Raw genomic sequence first — 20,689 nt, 5'->3', positions numbered from 1 at the left:
CTCAAATATGCCAGGCATGGCTCCGCCTCAGGGCCTTTGCACCTGCTGTTCTTCTGCCTGGAAAGCTCTTTGTCCAAGATCTACATGGCTGTCACCTCCCTGTCTTCACTGTTCATTGAGCACCTTTTAGGGGAGCTTTTCTCCAACCTTCCTATTTGAATCAATAGCTAGCCCACCCCATGCACATAGCTAGCCCACCCTTCCCCACGTGCTCCCCTTTTCTATTTCTCTCCATATCTCTTGCCACTTTCTGATAAGCTTACCATCCATTTCTTCATTTCCCCCTTGATAATGTAAACTTGTCATGTGAATGATTTTTTCCCTTCAGTGACTAAAGCATCATGGCTGACATGACTAGCAGAAAGCCCTCGCTCCTGCTCGTTGGCCCACCGTCCCGCAAGATGGGATACCATTTGCATCTTGTAATGTGTACATGGGCTTGGGCATCAGATCACTTAATACATAATTCTCTAAGTTGAGCACGTACCAGAACTGGTACACTGTTTGATTGTGTAGACAGGTTTTTGGTCTCGTCCTGGATTTTTCTGATCCAGTGGGTCTGGGGTGGGCTCAAGAGTTTACTTGTCTAACAAGATCCCAGGCGGGGCTGGTGCCAAGCACACTGAGAAGTGCTGGCTAATGTGCCCACAGATACATAGGCACTGGCAGGGGCTCTGGGTGCTTCTGGGTGGTAGACGCTCGTCAGTGATGGACTGTTTGCTCCCTGATGTTTCTCCAGGGCGAGGAAGACCATGAGGAGATGGAGGGCAGCTGGAAGGGCATCCTGGCTGTGCTGGTCGTCCTGGCTGGGCTGGCAGGTAGGGATCGTGTAAGCTTGGTGGGATGTTGGGGCGCATCCACTCGGAGTGGGTGCAGGAAACCCAGAGGCCGCTGCGCAGTGGGCTGCCGGAAGCTTCCCCTCAGACCCTTCCCCCTGCAGCCCCTCCCACAGTGGGCGGCTCTTCTCTTCTTTGGGTCCATTTCCTGCTGTGCCCACTTAGCTCCAGGGGGGTCCTTCAGGTGGGTCTGGCCCCGCTGTCCTCTTCATCCAGGTTCTTGCTGGACTCGCGCATCACCTGTTCTCTGAAGCCTCCCTGACCCTGTGGCATTTGGGGTGATGATCTCAGTGGCTGTTTAATGGCAGAGGGAGGGCCTGTTGCATGTGACACTTCCATTCCTCCCAAGAGCTCCTGTTGTCCCAGAATTTCCCAGGTATCTGCTGGGGTGGACTCCGGGTATCCCAGGCCAGAGTCTCCCAACCAGGCTGTGCTTCCCAGGAGATGGCGCATGCAGGCCCGGGTCCATAGGGCAGTGGGAGTTTGTACCCTGCTTTGGATTACATTGTGTCTAGATTTCATTGCTTCGGGCATGTTTGTCTTGTTTTCCCAACTAGGTCTTGGACTCCTCAGGGTTTCATCCTGGGTTAAATGCCAATTCTAAGGCATTGTTTTGTAGAATAATGTACATATAGAACAGTATACATAAAGGTGTTGCCTGAAGAATCTTTACAAACTGAACACCTTGTGTACCAACAAGGCCAAGAACATTCCACAAATGTCCCCTTCTAAGTCACTCCCCTCCCCCCGCCCTGAAGAGTGACTGCTATTCATATTTCTAACTGCATAGATATGCTCCATGTTTTGTTCTTCATACACATACGCAGTCTATTTCAGATGGCTTGTTAATGTTTTTTAATGTTTAAATGTTTAAAAACTCTGTCCATGACAAGCTCGCATTGCAAAGACATAGTAGAATAAAAAAGCGCAGGGATTATCAGAGTGTGTTATGTGCAACAAGGACTGTTTTGTAAATTTTGGTTTTGGGTAGGTTGACTCATAAGCCAAGGGGACCCGGCTGCGGTGGGAAATGTATTTGAGGGCAAAGGCATTTGGAAGCCCATGCCTGAGTACCCAGGGCAAAGCATTCAGTCAGTGCTTGCTAAGCGTTTGTTTGTGGAGTGGAGACCATCCTTGCTTGTGTGGAGCTTGGGGACTTGTGTGAGGCTAGCAATCCATGCTCAGCATTCATTTCAGGGTCATCTTCAACATGGCTATTTCAGCCATGGTTGCAAAAATCTCTTCCAACAGCTCAGTGGGAAGCTGATGATCCATGGGTGTGTGGCTTTTCTGAGACCCTTTTCCTAAAGTTCCATTTTGAAGGAAGGGATGGCTTTGGTTGATGTTATTCCAGGAGGGGATGGTATTGTGGACTAATTCTCATGTCCCCGGGGAAGTGGGATCCATTGTAGAAGACTGAGCCCTAGGATGCTTCCTGTTGGGAAGTCTTGGGGGTAGAGACACCTTCCTTTGCAGACCTGGCTCTGAATAGTTGAGGTCAACCTTCATGTGCACATAAAGGGCTCCTGCCAGTGAACTTTGCCCTCTTTTACCTTGCCTCCTGTGTGATAGATTATATAGAACCCACTCTTCTTATTTATTTGCTCACTGAGGACCTGCTAAATGCCATTTAGTTTCAGGCACTGGGATGCAACCAGGCATAGTGTCTGCTAACAAAGAGTTTACTGCCTAAGGGGGAATTAGGTGTCAAGTGATAAAATCTATAGAAAATGGAGGAGAAGATGATTTGGCTGGAAGCTGAGGAGTGAGACTGGCCATTGCTTGTGCAAAGGGCCTGGGGCTGGAAGGAGTTGGCGAAGTTGATAAATTAAAGATAGTCTGGTGGCCAGAGGGTGGAGTTTGGGGCAAAATGAAGTTGTGAGACTAAGTAGGGTCTTAAGATATAAGGTTAAGGGTTATTTGGTCTTTATCGAAAATGATGGAACTCTTTTGAGTAAAGTCTGGGGTATGAAGGTGGGAGGCTGGGGAGGAGGAGCTGGTTACATTGGTGGGCTGTCGCGTGGGTAGCGGTTTTGGGTGGGAGTGGGAATGGTGCTTCCTACCGTCCATCTCTGCAGGACTCAGCAGGCAGCTCAGACCTGCCTCAGGGACCCCATTGCCCACCTCTTGGTTTCCTTCTGAGGGTCCTGGCTGCTGATGCATTTTGCCTCCCATTTTCTCCTTTGGAATTCCCTCTGCACAGCAGTTCTGCTGCCATCCCCTCTATTTCTCTTTTTCCTTTCTGCTTTTGTCTGCTTTTCTATTCATTTCCAAAGTTAAGTAAGAGTTGGGAGAAGGTGAGAGGTCTACAGGGCATGGAGGGAAGCTGGAAGAGAGTGGAAAATAAAAGTGTCCATACCCCTGAGGCCATGGTGACAACCAGCTGCTATTCCAGGGAGGTGATAAAAGGCCCTTGCAGAAAAATGTCCTTATGTTTAGGGTCAGCTTATGGAGGACTGGTGGCCACTGAAGTTGGCAGACATGTGACTACGAGTGTATCAGTTTTGTGGACATTAGGTTGTAGCAAATAGAGAAAGAGAAGCTTTCCAGTCCTGGGGGCAGGCAGTTGATTGGGTGTAGATGCCTGGTGGATCAGGATGCACAGGACAGGAGGGAAAGCAGACGGGCAGGGCTGGAGGTACAGGTTTGGGAATGAGAGTGTGTTGCTGTAAACAATCTTTTTTTTTTATTAAGATGCTATTGATATACACTCTTATGAAGGTTTCACATGAAAAAGCAATGTGGTTACTACATTCATGCCTATTATCATGTTCCTCCCATACCCCATTGCAATCACTGCCCAACAGTATAGTAACATGCCACAGAGTCACTATTTCCCTTCTCTGTGTTACACTGTCTCCCCCATGATCCCCCCCACCATGTGTGCCAATCATAATACCCCTCAATCCCCTCCCCCCTCCCTCTCCACCCACCCTCCCCCTAACCCTCCCCTCTAGTAACCACTACTCCCTTCTTGGAGTCTGTGAGTCTGTTGCTGTTTTGTTCCTTCGGTTTTGCTTCATTGTTATACTCCACAAGTGAAGGAAATCATTTGGTACTTGTCTTTCTCTGCCTGGCTTATTTCACTGAGCATAATATCCTTCAGCTCCATCCATGTTGCTGCAATTTGTAGAATTTGTTTCTTTCTTATGGCTGAATAGTATTCCATGCATATATGTACAAGATCTTCTTTATCCATTCATCTACTGGGCACTTAGGTTGCTTCCATATCTTAACTATTGTAAATAGTGCTGCAATAAACACAGGGGTGAATATGTCTTTTTTTTTGGTATCATTAATCTATAATTACATGAGAAACATTATGTTTACTAGGCTCCCCCCTTCACCAAGTCCCCCCAACAATCCCCATTACAGTCACTGTCCATCAGTGTAGTAAGATGCTGTAGAATCACTACTTGTTTTCTCTGTGTGGCACAGCCCTCCCTGTGCCTCCCCCAACATTATACATGCTAATCGTAATGCCCCTTTTCTTTTCCCCCACTTTATCCCTCCCTTCCCACCCATCCTCCTCAGTCCCTTTCCCTTTGGTAACTGTTAGTCCATTCTTGGATTCTATGATTCTGCTGCTGTTTTGTTCCTTCAGTTTTTTCTTTGTTCTTATATTCCACATATGAATGAAATCATTTGGTACTTGTCTTTCTCTGCCTGGCTTATTTCACTAAACATAATACCCTCTAGCTCCATCTGTGTTGCAAATGGTAGGATTTGTTTTCCTCTTATGGCTGAATAATATTCCATTGTGTATATGTACCACATCTTCTTTATCCATTCATCTACTGATGGACACGTAGGTTGCTTCCATTTCTTGGCTATTGTAAATAGTGCTGCAATAAACATAGGGGTGCATATATCTTTTTCAAACTGGCTTGCTGTATTCTTAGGGTAAATTTCTATAAGTAGGATTCCTGGGTCAAATGGTATTTCTATTTTGAGCTTTTTGAGGAACCTCCATACTGCTTTCCACAATGGTTGAACTAATTTACATTCCCACCTGCAGTGTAGGAGGGTTCCCCTTTCTCCATAACCTCGCCAACATTTGTTGTTATTTGTCTTTTGGATGGTGGCGATCCTTACTGGTGTGAGGTGGTATCTCATTGTGGTTTTAATTTGCATTTCTCTGATGACAAGTGATGTGGAGCATCTTTTCATGTGTCTGTTGGCCATCTGAATTTCTTCTTTGGAGAAGTGTCTCTTCAGCTCCTCTGCCCATTTTTTAATTGGATTATTTGCTTTTTGCATGTTGAGGTATATGAGCTTTTTATATATTTTGGATGTCAACCATTTATCAGATCTGTCATTTATGAATATATTCCCCCATACTGTAGGATGCCTTTTTGTTCTGTTGATGGTGTCCTTTGCTGTACGGATGCTTTTTAGTTTGATGTAGTCCCATGTGTTCATTTTTGTTTTTATTTCCCTTGCCTGAGGAGATGCATTCAGAAAAAAGTTGCTCATGTTTATATTCAGGAGATTTTTGCCTATGTTTTTTTCTAAGAGTTCTATGGTTTCATGAGTTACATTCAGGTCTTTGATCCATTCTGAGTTTACTTTTGCGTATGGACCTAGACAATAATCCAGTTTCATTCTCTTGCATGTAGCTGTCCAGTTTTGCCAACACCAGCTGTTGAAGAGGCTGTCATTTCCCCATTGTATGTCCATGGCTCCTTTATCATATATTAATTGACCATAAATGCTTGGGTTTATATCAGGGCTGTCTAGTCTGTTCCATTGGCCTATGTATCTGTTCTTGTGCCAGTACTAAATTGACTTGATTACTGTGACATTGTAGTAGAGCTTGAAGTCGAGGAGTGCAATCACCCAGCTTTATTCTTCCTTTTCAGGATTGTTTTGGCTATTCTGGGTCTTTCGTGGTTCCATATGAATTTTGGAAGTATTTTCTCTAGTTCGTTGAAGAATACTCTTGGTATTTTGATAGGAATTGCATTGAATCTATAGATTTCTTTAGGCAGGATGTCCATTTTGACAATATCAATTCTTCCTATCCATGAGCACAGGATGTGTTTCCATTTATTGTTATCTTCTTTAATTTCTCTCATGAGTGTCTTGTAGTTTTCAGGGTATAGGTTTTTCACTTCCTTGGTTAGGTTTATTCCTAGGTGTTTTATTCTTTTTGATGCAATTGTGAATGGAATTGTTTTCCTTATTTCTCTTTCTGTTAGTTCATCATTAGTGTATAGGAGTGCAACAGATTTCTGTGTATTAATTTTGTATCCTGTAATGTTGCTGAATTCAGATATTAGATCTTGTAGTTTTGGAGTGGATTCTTTAGGGTTTTTTATGTACAGTATCATGTCATCTGCAAAGAGTGACAGTTTATCTTCTTTTTTACCAATCTGGATGCCTTTTATTTCTTTGTGTTGTCTGATTGCCATGGCTAGGACCTTCAGTACTATGTTAAATAAAAGTGGGGAGAGTGGGCATCCCTGTCTGTTCCCTATCTTAAAGGAAAAGCTTTCAGTTTCTTATTGTTAAGTATGATGTTGGCTGTGGGTTTGTCATATATGGCCTTTGTTATGTTGAGGTACTGGCCCTCTATTCCCATTTTGTTGAGAGTTTTTATCATGAATGGATGTTGAATTTTATCAAATGCTTTTTCAGCATTTATCCAGATGATCATGTGGTTTTTGTCCTTTTTGTTGATGTGATGGATGATATTGATGGATTTTCAAATATTGTACCATTCTTTCATCCCTGAAATAAATTGTACTTATTATGATGGATGATCTTTTTTATGTATTTTTGAATTTGGTTTGCAAATATTTTCTTGAGTATTTTTGCATCTATGTTCATCAGGGATATTTGTCTCTAATTTTCTTTTTTTGTTTTGTCTGCCTGGTTTTGGTATTAGGGTGATGCCGGCCTCATAGAATGAGTTTGGAAGTATTCCTTCCTCTTCTACCTTTTGGAAAACTTTAAGGAGATGGGTATTACATCTTCACTAAATGTTTGATAAAATTCAGTGGTGAAGCCATCTGGTACAGGGGTTTTGTTCTTAGGTAGTTTTTTGATTACCAATTCAATTTCATTGCTAGTAATTGTTCTGTTCAGATTTTCTGTTTCTTTCTGGGTCAGCCTTGGAAGGTTGTATTTTTCCAGAAAGTTATCCATTTCTTCTAGGTTATCCAGTTTGTTAGCATATAATTTTTCATAGTATTCTCTTATAATTCTTTGTATTTCTGTGGTGTCTGTAGTGATTTTTCCTTTCTCATTTCTGATTCTGTTTATGTGTAGTCTCTCTTTTTTTCTTGATAAGTCTGACTAGAGGTTTATCTATTTTGTTTATTTTCTCAAAGAACCAGCTCTTGCTTTCATTGATTCTTTCTATTGTTTTATTCTTTTCAATTTTATTTATTTCTTCTCTAATCTTTAGTATGTCCCTCCTTCTACTGACTTTGGGCCTCATTTGTTCTTCTTTTTCTAGTTTCATTAATTGTGAGTTTAGACTGCTCATACAGGATTGTTCTTCTTTCCTGAGGTAGGCCTGTATTGCAATATACTTCCATTTTAGCACTGCCTTTGCTGTGTACCACAGATTTTGTGGTGTTGAATTATTGTTGTCATTTGTCTCCATATTTTGCTTGATCTCTGTTTTTATTTCGTCATTGATCCATTGGTTATTTAGGAGCACATTGTTAAGCCTCCATGTGTTTGTGGGATTTTTCATTTTCTTTGCATAATTTATTTCTAGTTTTATACCCTTGTGGTCTGAGAAGCTGGTTGGTACAATTTCAATCTTTTTAAATTTACTGAGACTCTTTTTGTGGCCTAGTATATGATCTATTCTTGAAAATATTCCATGTGCACTTGAGAAGAATGTGTATCCTGCTGCTTTTGGGTGGAGAGTTCTGTAGATGTCTATTAGGTCTGTCTGGTCTAATGTGTTGTTCAATACCTCTGTTTCCTTACTTATTTTCTGTCTAGTTGAGCTGTCCCTTGGAGTGAATGGAGTGTTGAAGTCTCCTAGAATGAATGCATTGCAGTTTCCCCTTTTAATTCTGTTAGTATTTGTTTCACATATGTAGGTGCTCCTGTGTTGGGTGCATAGATATTTATAATAGTTATATCCTCTTGTTAGATTGACCTCTTTATCATTTTGTAATGTCCGTCTTTGTCTCTTGTGACTTTCTTTGTTTTAAAGTCTGTTTTGTGTGATACAAGTATTACACCACCTGCTTTTCTCTCCCTATTAGTTGCATGAAATATCTTTTTCCATCCCTTCACTTTTAGTCTGTGTATGTCTTTGGGTTTGAAGTGAGCCTCTTGTAGGCAGCATATAGTTGGGTCTTGTTTTTTTATCCATTCATTGACTCTATGTCTTTTGATTGGTGCATTCAGCCCATTTACATTTAGGGTGATTATCGGTAGGTATGCACTTATTGCCATTGCAGGCTTTGGATTCCTGGTTACCAAAGGTTCAAGGGAACTTCCTTTCTATCTAAGAGTCTAACTTAACTCACTTAGTATGCTGTTACAAACACAATCTAAAGGTTCTTTTTTCCCCCTCTCCTTTTTTCCCTCTTCCATTCTTTATATATTAGGTATCATATTCTGTACTCTTTGTCTATCCCTTTTTATTACCTCTGGTGACAGCTATTTAACCTTAACAACACTTCCATCTATAGTCCCTCCAAAATACACTGTAGAGATGGTTTGTGGGAGCTAAATTCTCTCAGCTTTTGCTTATCTGGGAATTGTTTAATCTCTCCTTCAAATTTAAATGATAATCTTGCTGGATGCAATATTCTAGGTTGAAGGCACTTCTGCTTCATTGCATTAAATACATCATGCCACTCCCTTCTAGCCTGTAAGGTTTCTGCTGAGAAATCTGATGATAGCCTGATGGGTTTTCCTTTGTATGTGATCTTATTTCTCTCTCTGGCTGCTTTTAATTGTCCTTATCCTCGATCTTTGTCATTTTAATTATTATATGTCTTGCTGTTATCCTCCTTGGGTCCCTTGTGTTGGTAAATCGGTGAATCTCCATGGCCTGAGAGACTATCTCCTTCCCCAGATTGGGAAAGTTTTCAGCAATTACTTCCTCAAAGACACTTTCTATCCTTTTTCTCTCTCTTCTTGTTCTGGTACCCCTATAATATGAATACTGTCCTGTTTGGATTGGTCACACAGTTCTCTCAGTATTCTTTCATTCCTAGATATCCTTTTTTCTCTCTGTGCCTCAGCTTCTTTGTATTCTCTTCCCTAATTTCTGTTTCATTTATCATCTTCTCCACCATTGAATCTGCTTTTAATACCCTCCATTGTGCTATTCAATGATTGGATCTCCATCGTAAATTCATTCCTGAGTTCTTGAATATTTTTCTGTACCTCCACGAGCATGTTTATGATTTTTAGTTTGAAATCTCTTTCAGGAAGATTTATTAATTCAGCCTCACTCAGTCCTTTCTCTGGTATTGAGATTTTGCTTTGAAACAGGTTCCTCTGACGTTTCATATTTGTATGTGGTGCCCTCTAGTGCCCAGAAGCTCTCCTCTCTGGAGCTGCTCAGCCCCTGGAGTGATGTTGGGGTTGCAGGGGAGCAGTGTTGGTGCCCTGTTCTATGAGGTCTACTCTGTTCTCCAGGTGTATGCAGTCTGGTGCACCCCTCTTTCCTGTTGCTCTTTCAGGATTAGTTGTATTAATTATATTTTCATATTATATGTGGTTTTAGGAGGAGGTCTCTGTCTGCTGTAAATAATCTTGCAAAGGGATAAACTCCTACAAGAGAGGAGAGCTGGTGTTGGGTGATCATTGTAGCTGGTGGGTGAGGGAGGTTCCTGGAAGGGTGACACTGATGTTTCCCATGACTCTGCCCCTAATTTGTCTTTGCTCTACAAAGTGAAATGGAGAGCAAAAGGGAGAAGGAGATTTTGTGTGGAGGTAGCTGATTGTTTGATTAAAAGTCTTATTTACAATTTTCTCATATTTGTTCTGTGTAGAGCAGGTTTGCACACATTGCCTACTGATAGCATACAGGCAAGAGAGGAATAAGATTCTAGGATCTCACATTATAAGAAATAATGTGGCAGCTTCTGAGTCACCAGGCAGAGTTGAAGGGGAGTTTACTTAGGTGCCAGCAAAGATCATAGGTAACACTGTCAGGGATATTTAGTGTTTAGGACTTGGGATCTCCTGTTTAATTTAAAGGTCAAGTTCAAATTGGAAGTTTCCATTTGGCACAGGTCCCTCCCTCCCTCAATCTTACCTCCTCAGTTGTAAAATCAGGTAAGTAGCCTTCATGTATTGTTGGTCACACATGCAGTCTGCAGGGTATTTGAAAACTGCCTTGGAGCAAATGGTGTTCTGCAGTGGAATGATCTCTCTACTTGCACCAGGCAGTGAAGGGCCTCTGGTTTTGGATGGGGTTGCTAAGCCCGTTGGGGTTGCTTAGACTGAGCTCCTTGCAGAGCAAGCTCGCATCTCACCCACACTTGCACACCAGACCCACCCAGCTGGGATCTGTATAGTTAACTCCCACTGGCCTGGGTCAGGAGTACGGTGAGAGTGTTGTCATCACAGTGTGGGGTATGAGGGCACATCTGAATTTTCTTCCCTGAGGCATGGATTTGGCAATTTCCTTTCTTTTTCTTTTCTTAAGATGCAATTCAGGGCTCATGGAAAGTACCACTTCGCACAGCAGCTGTGGCTTCTTTGGGGGATTATTTCTGACTTCCTTTCCTGAAGCTTTTTACTTTTTTTAAATCCCAGATTAAAGGGATCCTTGGATCAGGGAGACTTACCCAGGGGTGGGAGAATACGCAATTTGAGTTGCTATTTAGAGTCCCACTTTCTCTTCCTTTATCATGTCCAGAGACAAAACAGAATAATGATCATGTTTACCCAAGAAGGGGATTAGTGTTGGTTAATGCTGACCTTCCTTCTGTTCTGCCTCTTTGGAGCCAGCAGGCCCCACTTCCTTGACCCGGCCTGCCCGACCCTGCTCGCCTCTGTGCACCGGTTCCTTCTGTCCCATGAACCTGCACTGGGCCTGCATTCCTGCAGTGCATTCAGGGGCTCAGATGATGTGTTAATGTGCTAATGCATGCCCTGTAGTGTGGTGACCCCCAGAATGCTTTAGGGGGGCTGAGAATTTTTTAAAATGTGCCTTACAACTTGACTTTGTAAGGTTGGAAGGAAAGCACAGCTGCAGCTATGTGGGGGTACTCAGTGTATATGGCAGGCTGCCTGATGGATGTACAGGAATCACACACACCAGACACATAGGGACCCATCGTAGTCTTACTGAGAAGAAGCCAAGCTAGGTAATCTGTCCAGATCTTTTTGCTATAAATTTAGAATGAGGCCAGAGGGGAAGGAGGGAAAATTCAGAGCAGGAAGGTCTGAGTTTGTATCACCACTGTGATCACAAGTGGGATATTGCTGATCTTCATTTTTTCATCATTAAAAAGTAGGTGGTAAAATGATGAGAATAAGAGGTCTTGAAGACTCTTCATTGCTATTCAATTTATACTTCAAATTTTTATTACAAACATGGGAAAATCTAGGGAAACTCTGGCCACCAATTCACTCTTCTAGGATGATTAGAACATCAGTCCTAAGTGGCCAAGAGACTTCTTGAGTCCTTTAGGTGTAGAACACGTGCTGTCCAAAGTGATCATGACTGCATCCATGTGAGCTGGAGGGCCCTCGGGGCGCTTGTTGGAGGGCTGGTCAGAGCTGTCATCCAGCCTCAGCCAGGGTCAGGGGCATCTGGTGAGCTAAGGCTGGATTTTGTGAAAGGTATGAAAGAAAAAATTTTACTTTAATCTATGACTTTCTTGGCTTGTCTTGCAAGGTCAACCCATCCCTTCTTGTAGGTAAACCCATGCCTTCTTGTAGGTCAACGCATTCCTTCTTGTAGGTCAGGTAATAATGTCTGTTTACTGAGTCTTGAGGGTCCTATTAAGGTCTTTCCGTGTAGCATCACGTTTAGGTCTTGAAACAAGTCCCTGTAGTACTGGTGTCCCTGTTTTTCAGCTTTGGGGGGTGGGGTATTGAGAAGTTGAGAGAACTTGACCAGTGAGTTGGGACCCTCGCTCTGGAGAGTATGGTCTTGTGCCCTAAAATAGCTGCCCACCTTTTGCAGTTTGAAACTCAGCCCTAGATGTGGTGAGGTTCTTTATCAGATTGCCAGATGCATCCCTAAGCATCCTCATTAAGGATTCCCCCTCCCCTACACCCCTCTACCTATTCTCCCTCTCTCGGTATCTCCCCAAGTCTCTCGTAGAACTTAGGAGGAGAGGCGTGGCCTCAGTGACAGCACTGTCCTCTGGACACTCGGGGACTGACTTCCCTAGCTCTCCAACTTCTGTCTCTCTCCTCTCTCAACCCTGATCATCCTCCAGCCCCAGACACTGTCTTAAGCACCCCTTAGAGCTCTAAGAGAGCAGGGGTATGCAGTGGCCATGATCATAGCATGCTGGGCTCCCCACCCACTGGGCCTGGGGCTTTCCTGGGAGGCAGAAATCAAAGGTCTTTACCATTTCACTGGGAGGGAAACTTGTTTCATAGTAAGGCTGGAAAACTTGCCTGAAGTTACAAGCCAACCTGGGCTGGCGCTGGCTTTCTGGGCCAGGCTGGGGTCGGGTAATTATGGTAAAATCTCTCTGGAGGTGGAGGAGGAACATTGCTCCCTGTGCCCCCAGTCGTGCTGGAATCTGGGAATATGGAGGGAGGGCAGGGGGTAAAGAGGAAGGAGAGAGGTGGCTTCCTGTGCACTGGAAGCTCCAGTTCCACAGGGGGAGACACAGGACCTGTAAACCTGGAGTCTGAGCCATTGGTCACCCAAGGCTTACAGCTGGTAAACTACAGAGGGTTAAACTGTACAGAGTTGATTTATATAGACTCATTCACTTACCACCTTGAAAAATCGGTTGTCTTCCAGCTTCTGGATCCAGCTATCAAATCATAGAGGGTCCCAGGAATGCCACGGTGCTGGAGGGCTCGGAGGCCAGCTTCAATTGCACCATCTCGCCGGGCTGGAGCCTCATCATGTGGGCTCTCAACGGCACAGTGGTTCTGAGCATCACGCCCAAGGAGCCCATCATTACCAATAAGCGCTTCACCTCTGTGAGTTACGAGGAGGGTGGTAACTTCATCTCTGAGATGATAATCCACGATGTGCAACTCAGCGATGCAGGGCATATTAAATGCAGCCTCCAAAACAGTGACCGGGATGGATCTGCTTTCCTTTCAGTCCAAGGTGTGTATGTAGGGGCCTCCAAAGTGGAGCACATGGAGTACATTGGGTCAAATGTCAGAGGAATGGAAGGAACCTTTTGAAGTTCAGGTCACATATGATGACATATGGGTCTGCTTTCAGCTGGTGTTACGCTTAGATTTATTCTGAACTGATGAATGATGTGATGTGCCTTTATTTGTCACCTCTCTCCCTGCTTCCTTCCCTTCCCCCTGCTTTCCTATACGGTCTAGCCCTGAGTTGGTACGGTGCTTAGCATTGTTCTGAACTCACCCTTATTGCTCTGATTTAGCTCTCTCTTCTCTTGTCATTGATTCTACTTCCTTTGTTCCTGCTTCTCTCCTTCTCTCTTTTCCTCTTCCCTTTTTCTTTTATTAAGACTCTTAAAGACAGGTCTTACCACTTTCTCATCAAATCCATTCCAATACCTAATAGCTTTTCTGGACAAATATCTTGGAATTCTGGCCAGTTGCAGCTACTTTTCTTTCATTTAGAGATAGTTGACAATCATTGACATTTCTCTAGTTTTTCATATACTTGACTCTATATTTTGGCCTTACATCATTTACACAGTTTGAACCATGCTTTAATGTCTTCCTCTTTCTAGCTGAATTTCCTTAATGTATTACTCTTCTCTGTCCCTAGTGGTTCCTGCAGTCAAAGGTGTGCATTCACTGAACATACTAAGTCTTTTAGAGAAAAGAAAAGAATAAACAACATTTATAATAATAGAGAACTTATTTTTCACTTTTAAAGGTAATTTTGAGGTGCTGAAGATCATGTTACGTAGTGAAAAAAATAAAGGATGCTTTACAAGGACTCAGAACATCTTTATCAAAGTTTAATCACTTGACATGCCTTCAAAATATAATTATGTAGTTATAGATGTATTGGAGCCAGAAGATATCTGGATTTTTGTGGTAGCATTTGTTATAATAGATTACACCATGTCTTTGAAAATGTCCTAAAGTCTATTTATTTGCTTGTCAAGGAGAAATTTCCAAAGATCTGGTCTTTATTCGTATTTCATCAAATCAAACTTGATAACATTTGGTGGAGTTTCTCATCTACCTATTTCTACTTGTATTTTCCTATTTAGCCAGGTGGTTGTGTCTTTACTTTTATGTGTCTTTAATTTTGTGTGGTTTAATTAGGGGCATCATGATATTTTCTAAATAAGTGATTTTATGAGGCTACCTGGATTATTGGCCTAGTTTGCATGACCAGATTCTCATGATAATAATTTGTGGTATAAGGGAAAGAACACTGGGAAAGGAACCCAAGATATGAGTTCTGGTTTTGGTTTCATCAGTTGCCACCTTGGTGACCCCTGAGACGGCTCAATTTCTTCACCTGTAAAATGGGGGTAAGGCTCCCCTGCCCAGCCCCCAGGTTTACTGTGAGGATCAGATGGTTTGAAGACTCCACAGTCCTGTCCCACTCCATTTACTGCACATGAGGCTGGGATGCAGAGTGGCCAAGTGGTCTGTCATGCATACGTGGGTAGGCCCTGGCAGAGTAGGCCCTGGCTGCCAGGTTCAAGTTGCAGTTTTATCACTGACTGTGTGACCTTGGACATGATATTTAATGACCTTGTGCCCTAACTTCCTTCACTATAAGGCTGTTTACAGGATTAAATAAGTAGGTCTACGTAAAGCCCTTGAACAGCACCTGGCTCATAACAATCTCAATATAGTCATTTGCAATTATTTATTGCATTTCAATAGAAACACAATATTTGGCATATAAGGGGGACTCAAAGATGAACAGAATAAGACACAGCTCTGCCCTTAAGAACCTTACAAGGAGAGTGGATGGGCGAGTGCATGAATAACAATGGTGCAATTTAGATGCTGGCAAGTGTGATGGGAGGGAGACAAGCTCAGGTTCAAATTGGGAAGGGAAATGAGGGAATCAGCAAAGCCTTCAGGGATGACTCCTTTAAGTCACTTGAGATGTGCACCAAAGGTCTGTAGATGATAGGCAGAACTGGGAAGCAGGACTGGAGGAGAGCAGCCCTGAATCCAGGAAACAGGATTCAAAGGCCTAACTAACTATTGCTATGCTTACGGCATTCTGAATTCCTCAGTCCATGTGGTTTTATAGCATCTTTTTCCAAAGCTACATATCTGTAAGGTTGTCTAAACACCCCAACATGTAGACTTACATGTTGGTGATCACTGAGGCTTTGGGATTCAATGCAGATGGAAGAACGACTGTGTAGGGAAGCTACAGTCTTCCCCGAGGTCATGTGGAAGGAATGCACACAACTTGATATTTTTACCCTTATTTCATTGGTCTGAGTGGCTCTTTGTTCTTAGTGGAATAAAAGTTCTCTGAGCACTAGGGTCTCTTGAAAGGGAAAAAGAATCTTGAAAAAAAAGGAAGCATTCCATTGATTTTGAAAGTGAATCACCCAGAGATTGCTTTTCTAAAAAATGTACCCCTCCTGTATTAACAAGAAAAATAAAGAAAGCTTATCTAACTCCATATTGAGGCACCCAAAATCTATGTGAATATTCTAGTCACCACCCTTATGTAACTGTTTGTCATGCTACTGCATAACTTTCGTGAAAGTCAATGGTAAAAATTGAATTGTAATATATTCAGAAAAGGAAATGTTTCATATTGCTGCGTTTGTCCATTTATTGGCCAACCCACCAATCAATCACACTTAACTCTAGACCTCTTGTGTTCCAAGGGCCACTAGGACTTGAGTTTAGGGTTTTCTGTTATTAACTGAGACAATACTTGTCCTCCCAGTTCCTGTCATCTGAAAACTCTCCAGCAAACAAAAGAGTGAAAGAACAAAATAGAACTAACACAAAACCCTTTAGTCTTAAGAGACAAATCTGTTTTCCTCTTATTGTTGCATTTATAGTACAGTTGACCCTTGAGAAACATAGATTCAAACTGTGCAGTTCTACTTAGACACAGATTTCTTTCCCAATAAATATATTGGAAAATATTTTGGAGATTTGCATCCATTTGTAAAAATGTTTTCTTCTCTCAGCTTACTTTATTGTAAGAATGTAGTATGTTACACATGTAACTTATAAAATATGTGTTAATAACATAAACCATTTATGTTATTGGTAAAGCTTCTGGTCAACAGTAGGCTATTAGCAGTTACGTTTTTGGGAAATCAAAAGTTATACACAGATTTTCCACTGTGCAGGGGGTTGGCCCTGCATTGTTCAAGGATCAGCTGTAATCCTTGAATTAGCAAGGGTGCTTTACTTACTGTGAGAGTCTATTCAGGAAAGGAGCAATTGAAAATCTTAATTCCGGGTAAGAAGAGTTTCGGAGCGGATCAGTTCAGCCCAGTCTGGGAACTGCCAGGCATCCCCTAGACCCTGTCAGCATGGTCTGTGAGGTTGCAACTATTTTCATTATCATACTAAGCTGTTAGTTGCCTTTGCCAGTCCCTGTCTCATGAGTGCACAGGGAGTTTTCCACTGCACAAAACTCAGTGAACCAGCATTTTCTAGACTGTAATGGGTTATCACTGTTATTCTGAAAAAAATATTTAATTCTAATTTCAAACATGTAAATATTGATAGAGAAAACCCACGTAAACAAAAGGTCTTTGGAGTCCTCAGTGATTTTTAAGGCTGCAAAAAGGTACTGAAACCAAAATATTTGAAAACTTCTGATCTTGTCAAATCGTTTCATTTGGCACGGAGGAAAAACAGAGGTCCTGACCATGTCAGTGACTGCCCCAGGTGATGGGGATTCTGGGAGAAAGCCAAGGTAGAGAACAGAGGTGTTGACCCTCAACCTAGTGTTCTTTCCATTATATTACACAGCAGGGAATTTGAGGATATTTTAATTTGAACATCTCAGTGTTTACATATTTCACTATGGCGTTGTTTTTATCAGAGCCAGTCCTCAGGTGATGTTAGTACTATGGGCACACACCAGCATTATTTTCAGAAGAGTTATTTATGGTGTGAACACTGGCAATTATTTCTCTAATTAGATCAGATTAGATTTTGAGGTCATTTGTAACTAGAAAAATATATTAAGACAATACCATACAGCATTATTTTTAAAAATGCGTGACCCCCAAAATTATTAAAATGAATCTAACTGACCAAAGACCAGGAGAAACTTGATTCCTATGAGACAATGAGATGTATCCTCTTCACAGTGAGAGGAATGTAAGGTTATTTCCCTTTTTGCTCTGACTGCCGGGCAGCCCAGGGCAACTTTGCAACTCTCCATCAGGGATTGTGTAGCAGACTATGGCAAGCTCACCTGCTCTGTCTTCCCCATATTATTTATATTCCCTGGGATCCTGATTGTTATCTATTCATTTTCTCTGGAATTATGTTTCTCCTGGTGAGCAACCTCACCTTCTATGAATCTGGCAGGTGTAAATAAAGACACAGATAAAACTTGACTTAAGGCTCTTGATACAGATCCAGCCAATTTGGGTTTGGGAAGAAAACTGTCATGAAATGTGATTTGAAGGAAAAAATGAAAGAAAACACAGAACCAAGAGATATGACCATTGCTTCCGAATGTTTCTCTTTTCTTCTTCAGTCATGGGGGCGCTGCACATCCCTGGTGGCAGCCTTATAGTCACTGAGGATGAACCTTGTAATGTGAATTGCTGTGCAGTGGGCTGGTCCCCTCTCCCAGATATTTTCTGGGAGGTCGGTGTCCAGGCCAGCCATTCAAGCTATTATTCTGTTCCTGAGCCCGACGACCCTCAAAGTGCAGTGAGCATCCTGACCCTCACACCCCAGGGCAATGGGACTTTGACTTGCGTGGCTAACATGACGGGGCTGCACACCCACAAGTCCGTAACTGTAAATCTTACTGTGGTTCAGCCTCCCTTGGGTAAGTGAAGACCTTTTGCTTTATATCAAGTCATGATTACTGCATGCTTAGATTTTATGTGCTGTGCTACTTGATCAACAATGCCCAGGGAGATCCTTGGGTGACCTTGATTTCAGGTAGGGGTGGTAATTGAGGCAAATTACATGCAGCTACAGCCTAATGACCCTGCAATTTCACTTGCTTTTTAAATTCTGTCTTCAAGTATTTCTCTTTCCTACTTCCACACAAAGACCATTAAGAACCTTGACAATTATCATCACAAAACAGCATCAAGTTCAGAGATAAATACTTGAATTCAACATTTTCCCCTAGCTTTCACCCATTGTTCGGATTTGATCCCATCCCCTGGGCCAACAGGAAGCAACTTCTTCCAGTATTTGAGGAGGGTGTTCAGGTCCTTTTGGGTTTCTTCCAATCTTAGTGCAATTATGATGTTTCATTTTTTACCTAGTAAACCCACAGTGCTTTTGAAAATACCAAGTCTATATATTTTTAAAGAACTCAGCTAAATGATCTAAGTTTAAAGTTTAGATCACCAAGAATCTACTGTTGGGTCCTTGGCCAAAAAATGCTGAGCACACACCTTCCTAGGGCCCGCAGAGCCTGCTGGAGCCCCGGGTCAGCCTGGGCCGACTAGAAAACACGGGGTCAGGCACTGGAGATTCGCTTCAACACCTTCGTTTCACGTAAGAGGGAAGGACGGGGGTCGGTGGAAGTGCTGTGCTCTATTCCAGGTCGCACGGCTGGGCAAGGCAGAGCAGGGCCCAGGGGCCAGGACGGCTTCTCTCTTGGTGCCAAGTTCTGTCCATTATGAAAACACCTTTACTCAAGATTTTTTGAAGTTCAAAACAAAGCCACAACCAAAGCAAGATTAATAACAATAATGATAATGATGATGTTGAATAATAAAAAACAGCACTGTATTGCACTTGCTATGGAAAGACTGTTTCAGGTGCTTCTTGGATATTCACCAAATTAACTGGTGCCAGAGCACGATGAGTGGGTGCCGTTATTATTTCTGCTATAAAGGTGAGGTGACAGGGACACGGTGTGGTCTGGGATCTGCCCACGTCTGGAGCACTAGGAAACCATGGCAGCCCTGCTCGCCTCTCAGCTCTGCCCTCCACAGTGTGGGCGGCCACCTGGAGGGCGGAGGAGGGTCCGGGGCTGCCAGAACCGAGTGCCGCACAGTGGATGGTCTGAAACAGAAATGCATCCTCCCACGGTTCTGGGGGCTGGATGCCTGAGGCCAAGGTGTGGGCAGGGCTGGTTCCTTCCGAGCTGTGAGGGAAGAGGCTGCCCCAGGCTTTCTCCCAGCTCTGGTGGTAGGCTGGCGACCTTTGGTGTTTTCTCCGCCTGTGGAAGCACCCCCTGAACTCTGCCTTTGCTGTCACATGCTGTTCTTCACGTGTGCTTGCCTGCCTCCAAATTTCCCCAGTATAAGGACACTGGTCACATTAGATTAAGGACCTGCCTGATCTAGATAAGCTCTCAGACCTTACCTCAATTAAATTTACATCTACAATACTTTATTTCCAAGTAAGGTCACATTCTGTGGTATTGGGGGTTATTATTTTAACATAAGGATATTGGAGGATGCAATTCATCCCTCAGAGATGATGTCTGTGTGACCCTGCAAAGGCCTTTCAGAGCCTAACCTGTGGGCAGCAGCAATGACTCTGGGCTTTGCCCTGCAGGGATTGCCTTTGTGTCCAAGTCACATGCCCCCAGAGATCAGGCGGACAACAAAACGAAAGTGTGAGTGAATACCGTGTCAGGTGGAAGACGGGAGTGGAGGGGCCACCAGGAACCACACAGCACATCCCATCCACACAGAGCAGCCATACCAGCTCCTGCTGGTTGCTGCTACCAGGAATGGGACCCAGGACTGCCATATCTCTGATGTGGTTTTGGAAATATCAATGCTTTTGAGGGTAAAGGACAGAGAAATCTGTGTTTTTTGATTTTAAGTCAAGATTAATTTTTTTAGCTTATTAAACTCCAGGGAATTTAGCTTATTCCCTACCAAGACTATATAAGACGAAGCTAGAATTCAAACCTAGCTTGCTTTTCTTTCTCCATCTTATTATTATGAACAATTGAAAACCTTTAGAAAAATTGCAAGACTAGTACAACGAATGTCCATGCACCTTCACCCAGGTACAGTGAATGGTATCGTTCTGTCATCTTCGCCTCTCAGCATTTTTTTCCTGAAGTATTTGAGGGTTTGTTAGAGATGTTATGATACGTAAGCCCTAAATACCTCAGCATGTACATCATAAGAACAAAGGTGTTCGACCTAACCCTCTGTAGTTGGCAGTCAGGAAATTGAACATGGATGCAATAATGTTCCATAATATGCAGCCCATATTCAAGCTTTCCCAGTTTTCCTCTACAGCTATTTTTTCCCCAAACCAGTATCCAGTCAAAGGCCCTGCCTTGCCCATGGCTGTCAGATCTTTAGTCTCCTTTAATCTTCAGTGGTTCCTCCACCTTTTTTGTCTCACCTGAAATAAACATTTTGAAGTTCCAGACCATTTTTGCAGGATGCCCTTCAACTTGAATTTGTCAGAGTTTTTCCAACATACTTTGATTCAGACTAAATAATTCTGGCAAAGCATGGGTAATGTCATGTGGGCACGTGATGCCAATTTCTCTACTTTTGGTGGCAAGTGGTCATTGGTTAAAGGGCGGTCCCTGGATTTCTCCATAGTAAAGGTACCTTTTTGCCTTTGTAAATAATAGTTTGTTATCTATGGATACCATG

General features: G+C 42.9%; 1 protein-coding gene across 14 annotated transcripts in view; it reads left to right on the top strand.

Annotated features, from left to right (window-relative positions):
• Positions 1 to 20,689, top strand: part of IGSF5 (immunoglobulin superfamily member 5) — a 59,068-nt gene that overhangs the window by 5,823 nt on the left and 32,556 nt on the right. For 11 of the 14 annotated variants that reach the window (XR_012129115.1, XM_073231319.1, XM_073231320.1 and 8 more), the window contains exons 2-4: positions 740 to 818; positions 12,760 to 13,077; positions 17,623 to 17,922. Coding sequence is in view for 13 of the 14 variants with exons in the window: in XM_073231319.1 (XP_073087420.1) it covers positions 761 to 818; positions 12,760 to 13,077; positions 17,623 to 17,922 (676 nt within the window). In the remaining variant the exon portion in view is untranslated. Of the gene's footprint in view, positions 1 to 739; positions 819 to 12,759; positions 13,078 to 17,622; positions 17,923 to 18,513; positions 18,813 to 20,689 lie in introns of those variants that run through there. The other 3 variants (XM_037014817.2, XM_073231325.1, XM_073231327.1) reach the window with 3 other exon arrangements.

The sequence above is a fragment of the Manis javanica genome, chromosome 3 (assembly GCF_040802235.1).
Source record: "Manis javanica isolate MJ-LG chromosome 3, MJ_LKY, whole genome shotgun sequence".
Classification (NCBI taxonomy): domain Eukaryota; kingdom Metazoa; phylum Chordata; class Mammalia; order Pholidota; family Manidae; genus Manis; species Manis javanica.
The sequence above is the reverse complement of the archived record's forward strand: the minus strand, read 5'-3'. Positions and strand labels throughout refer to the sequence as shown.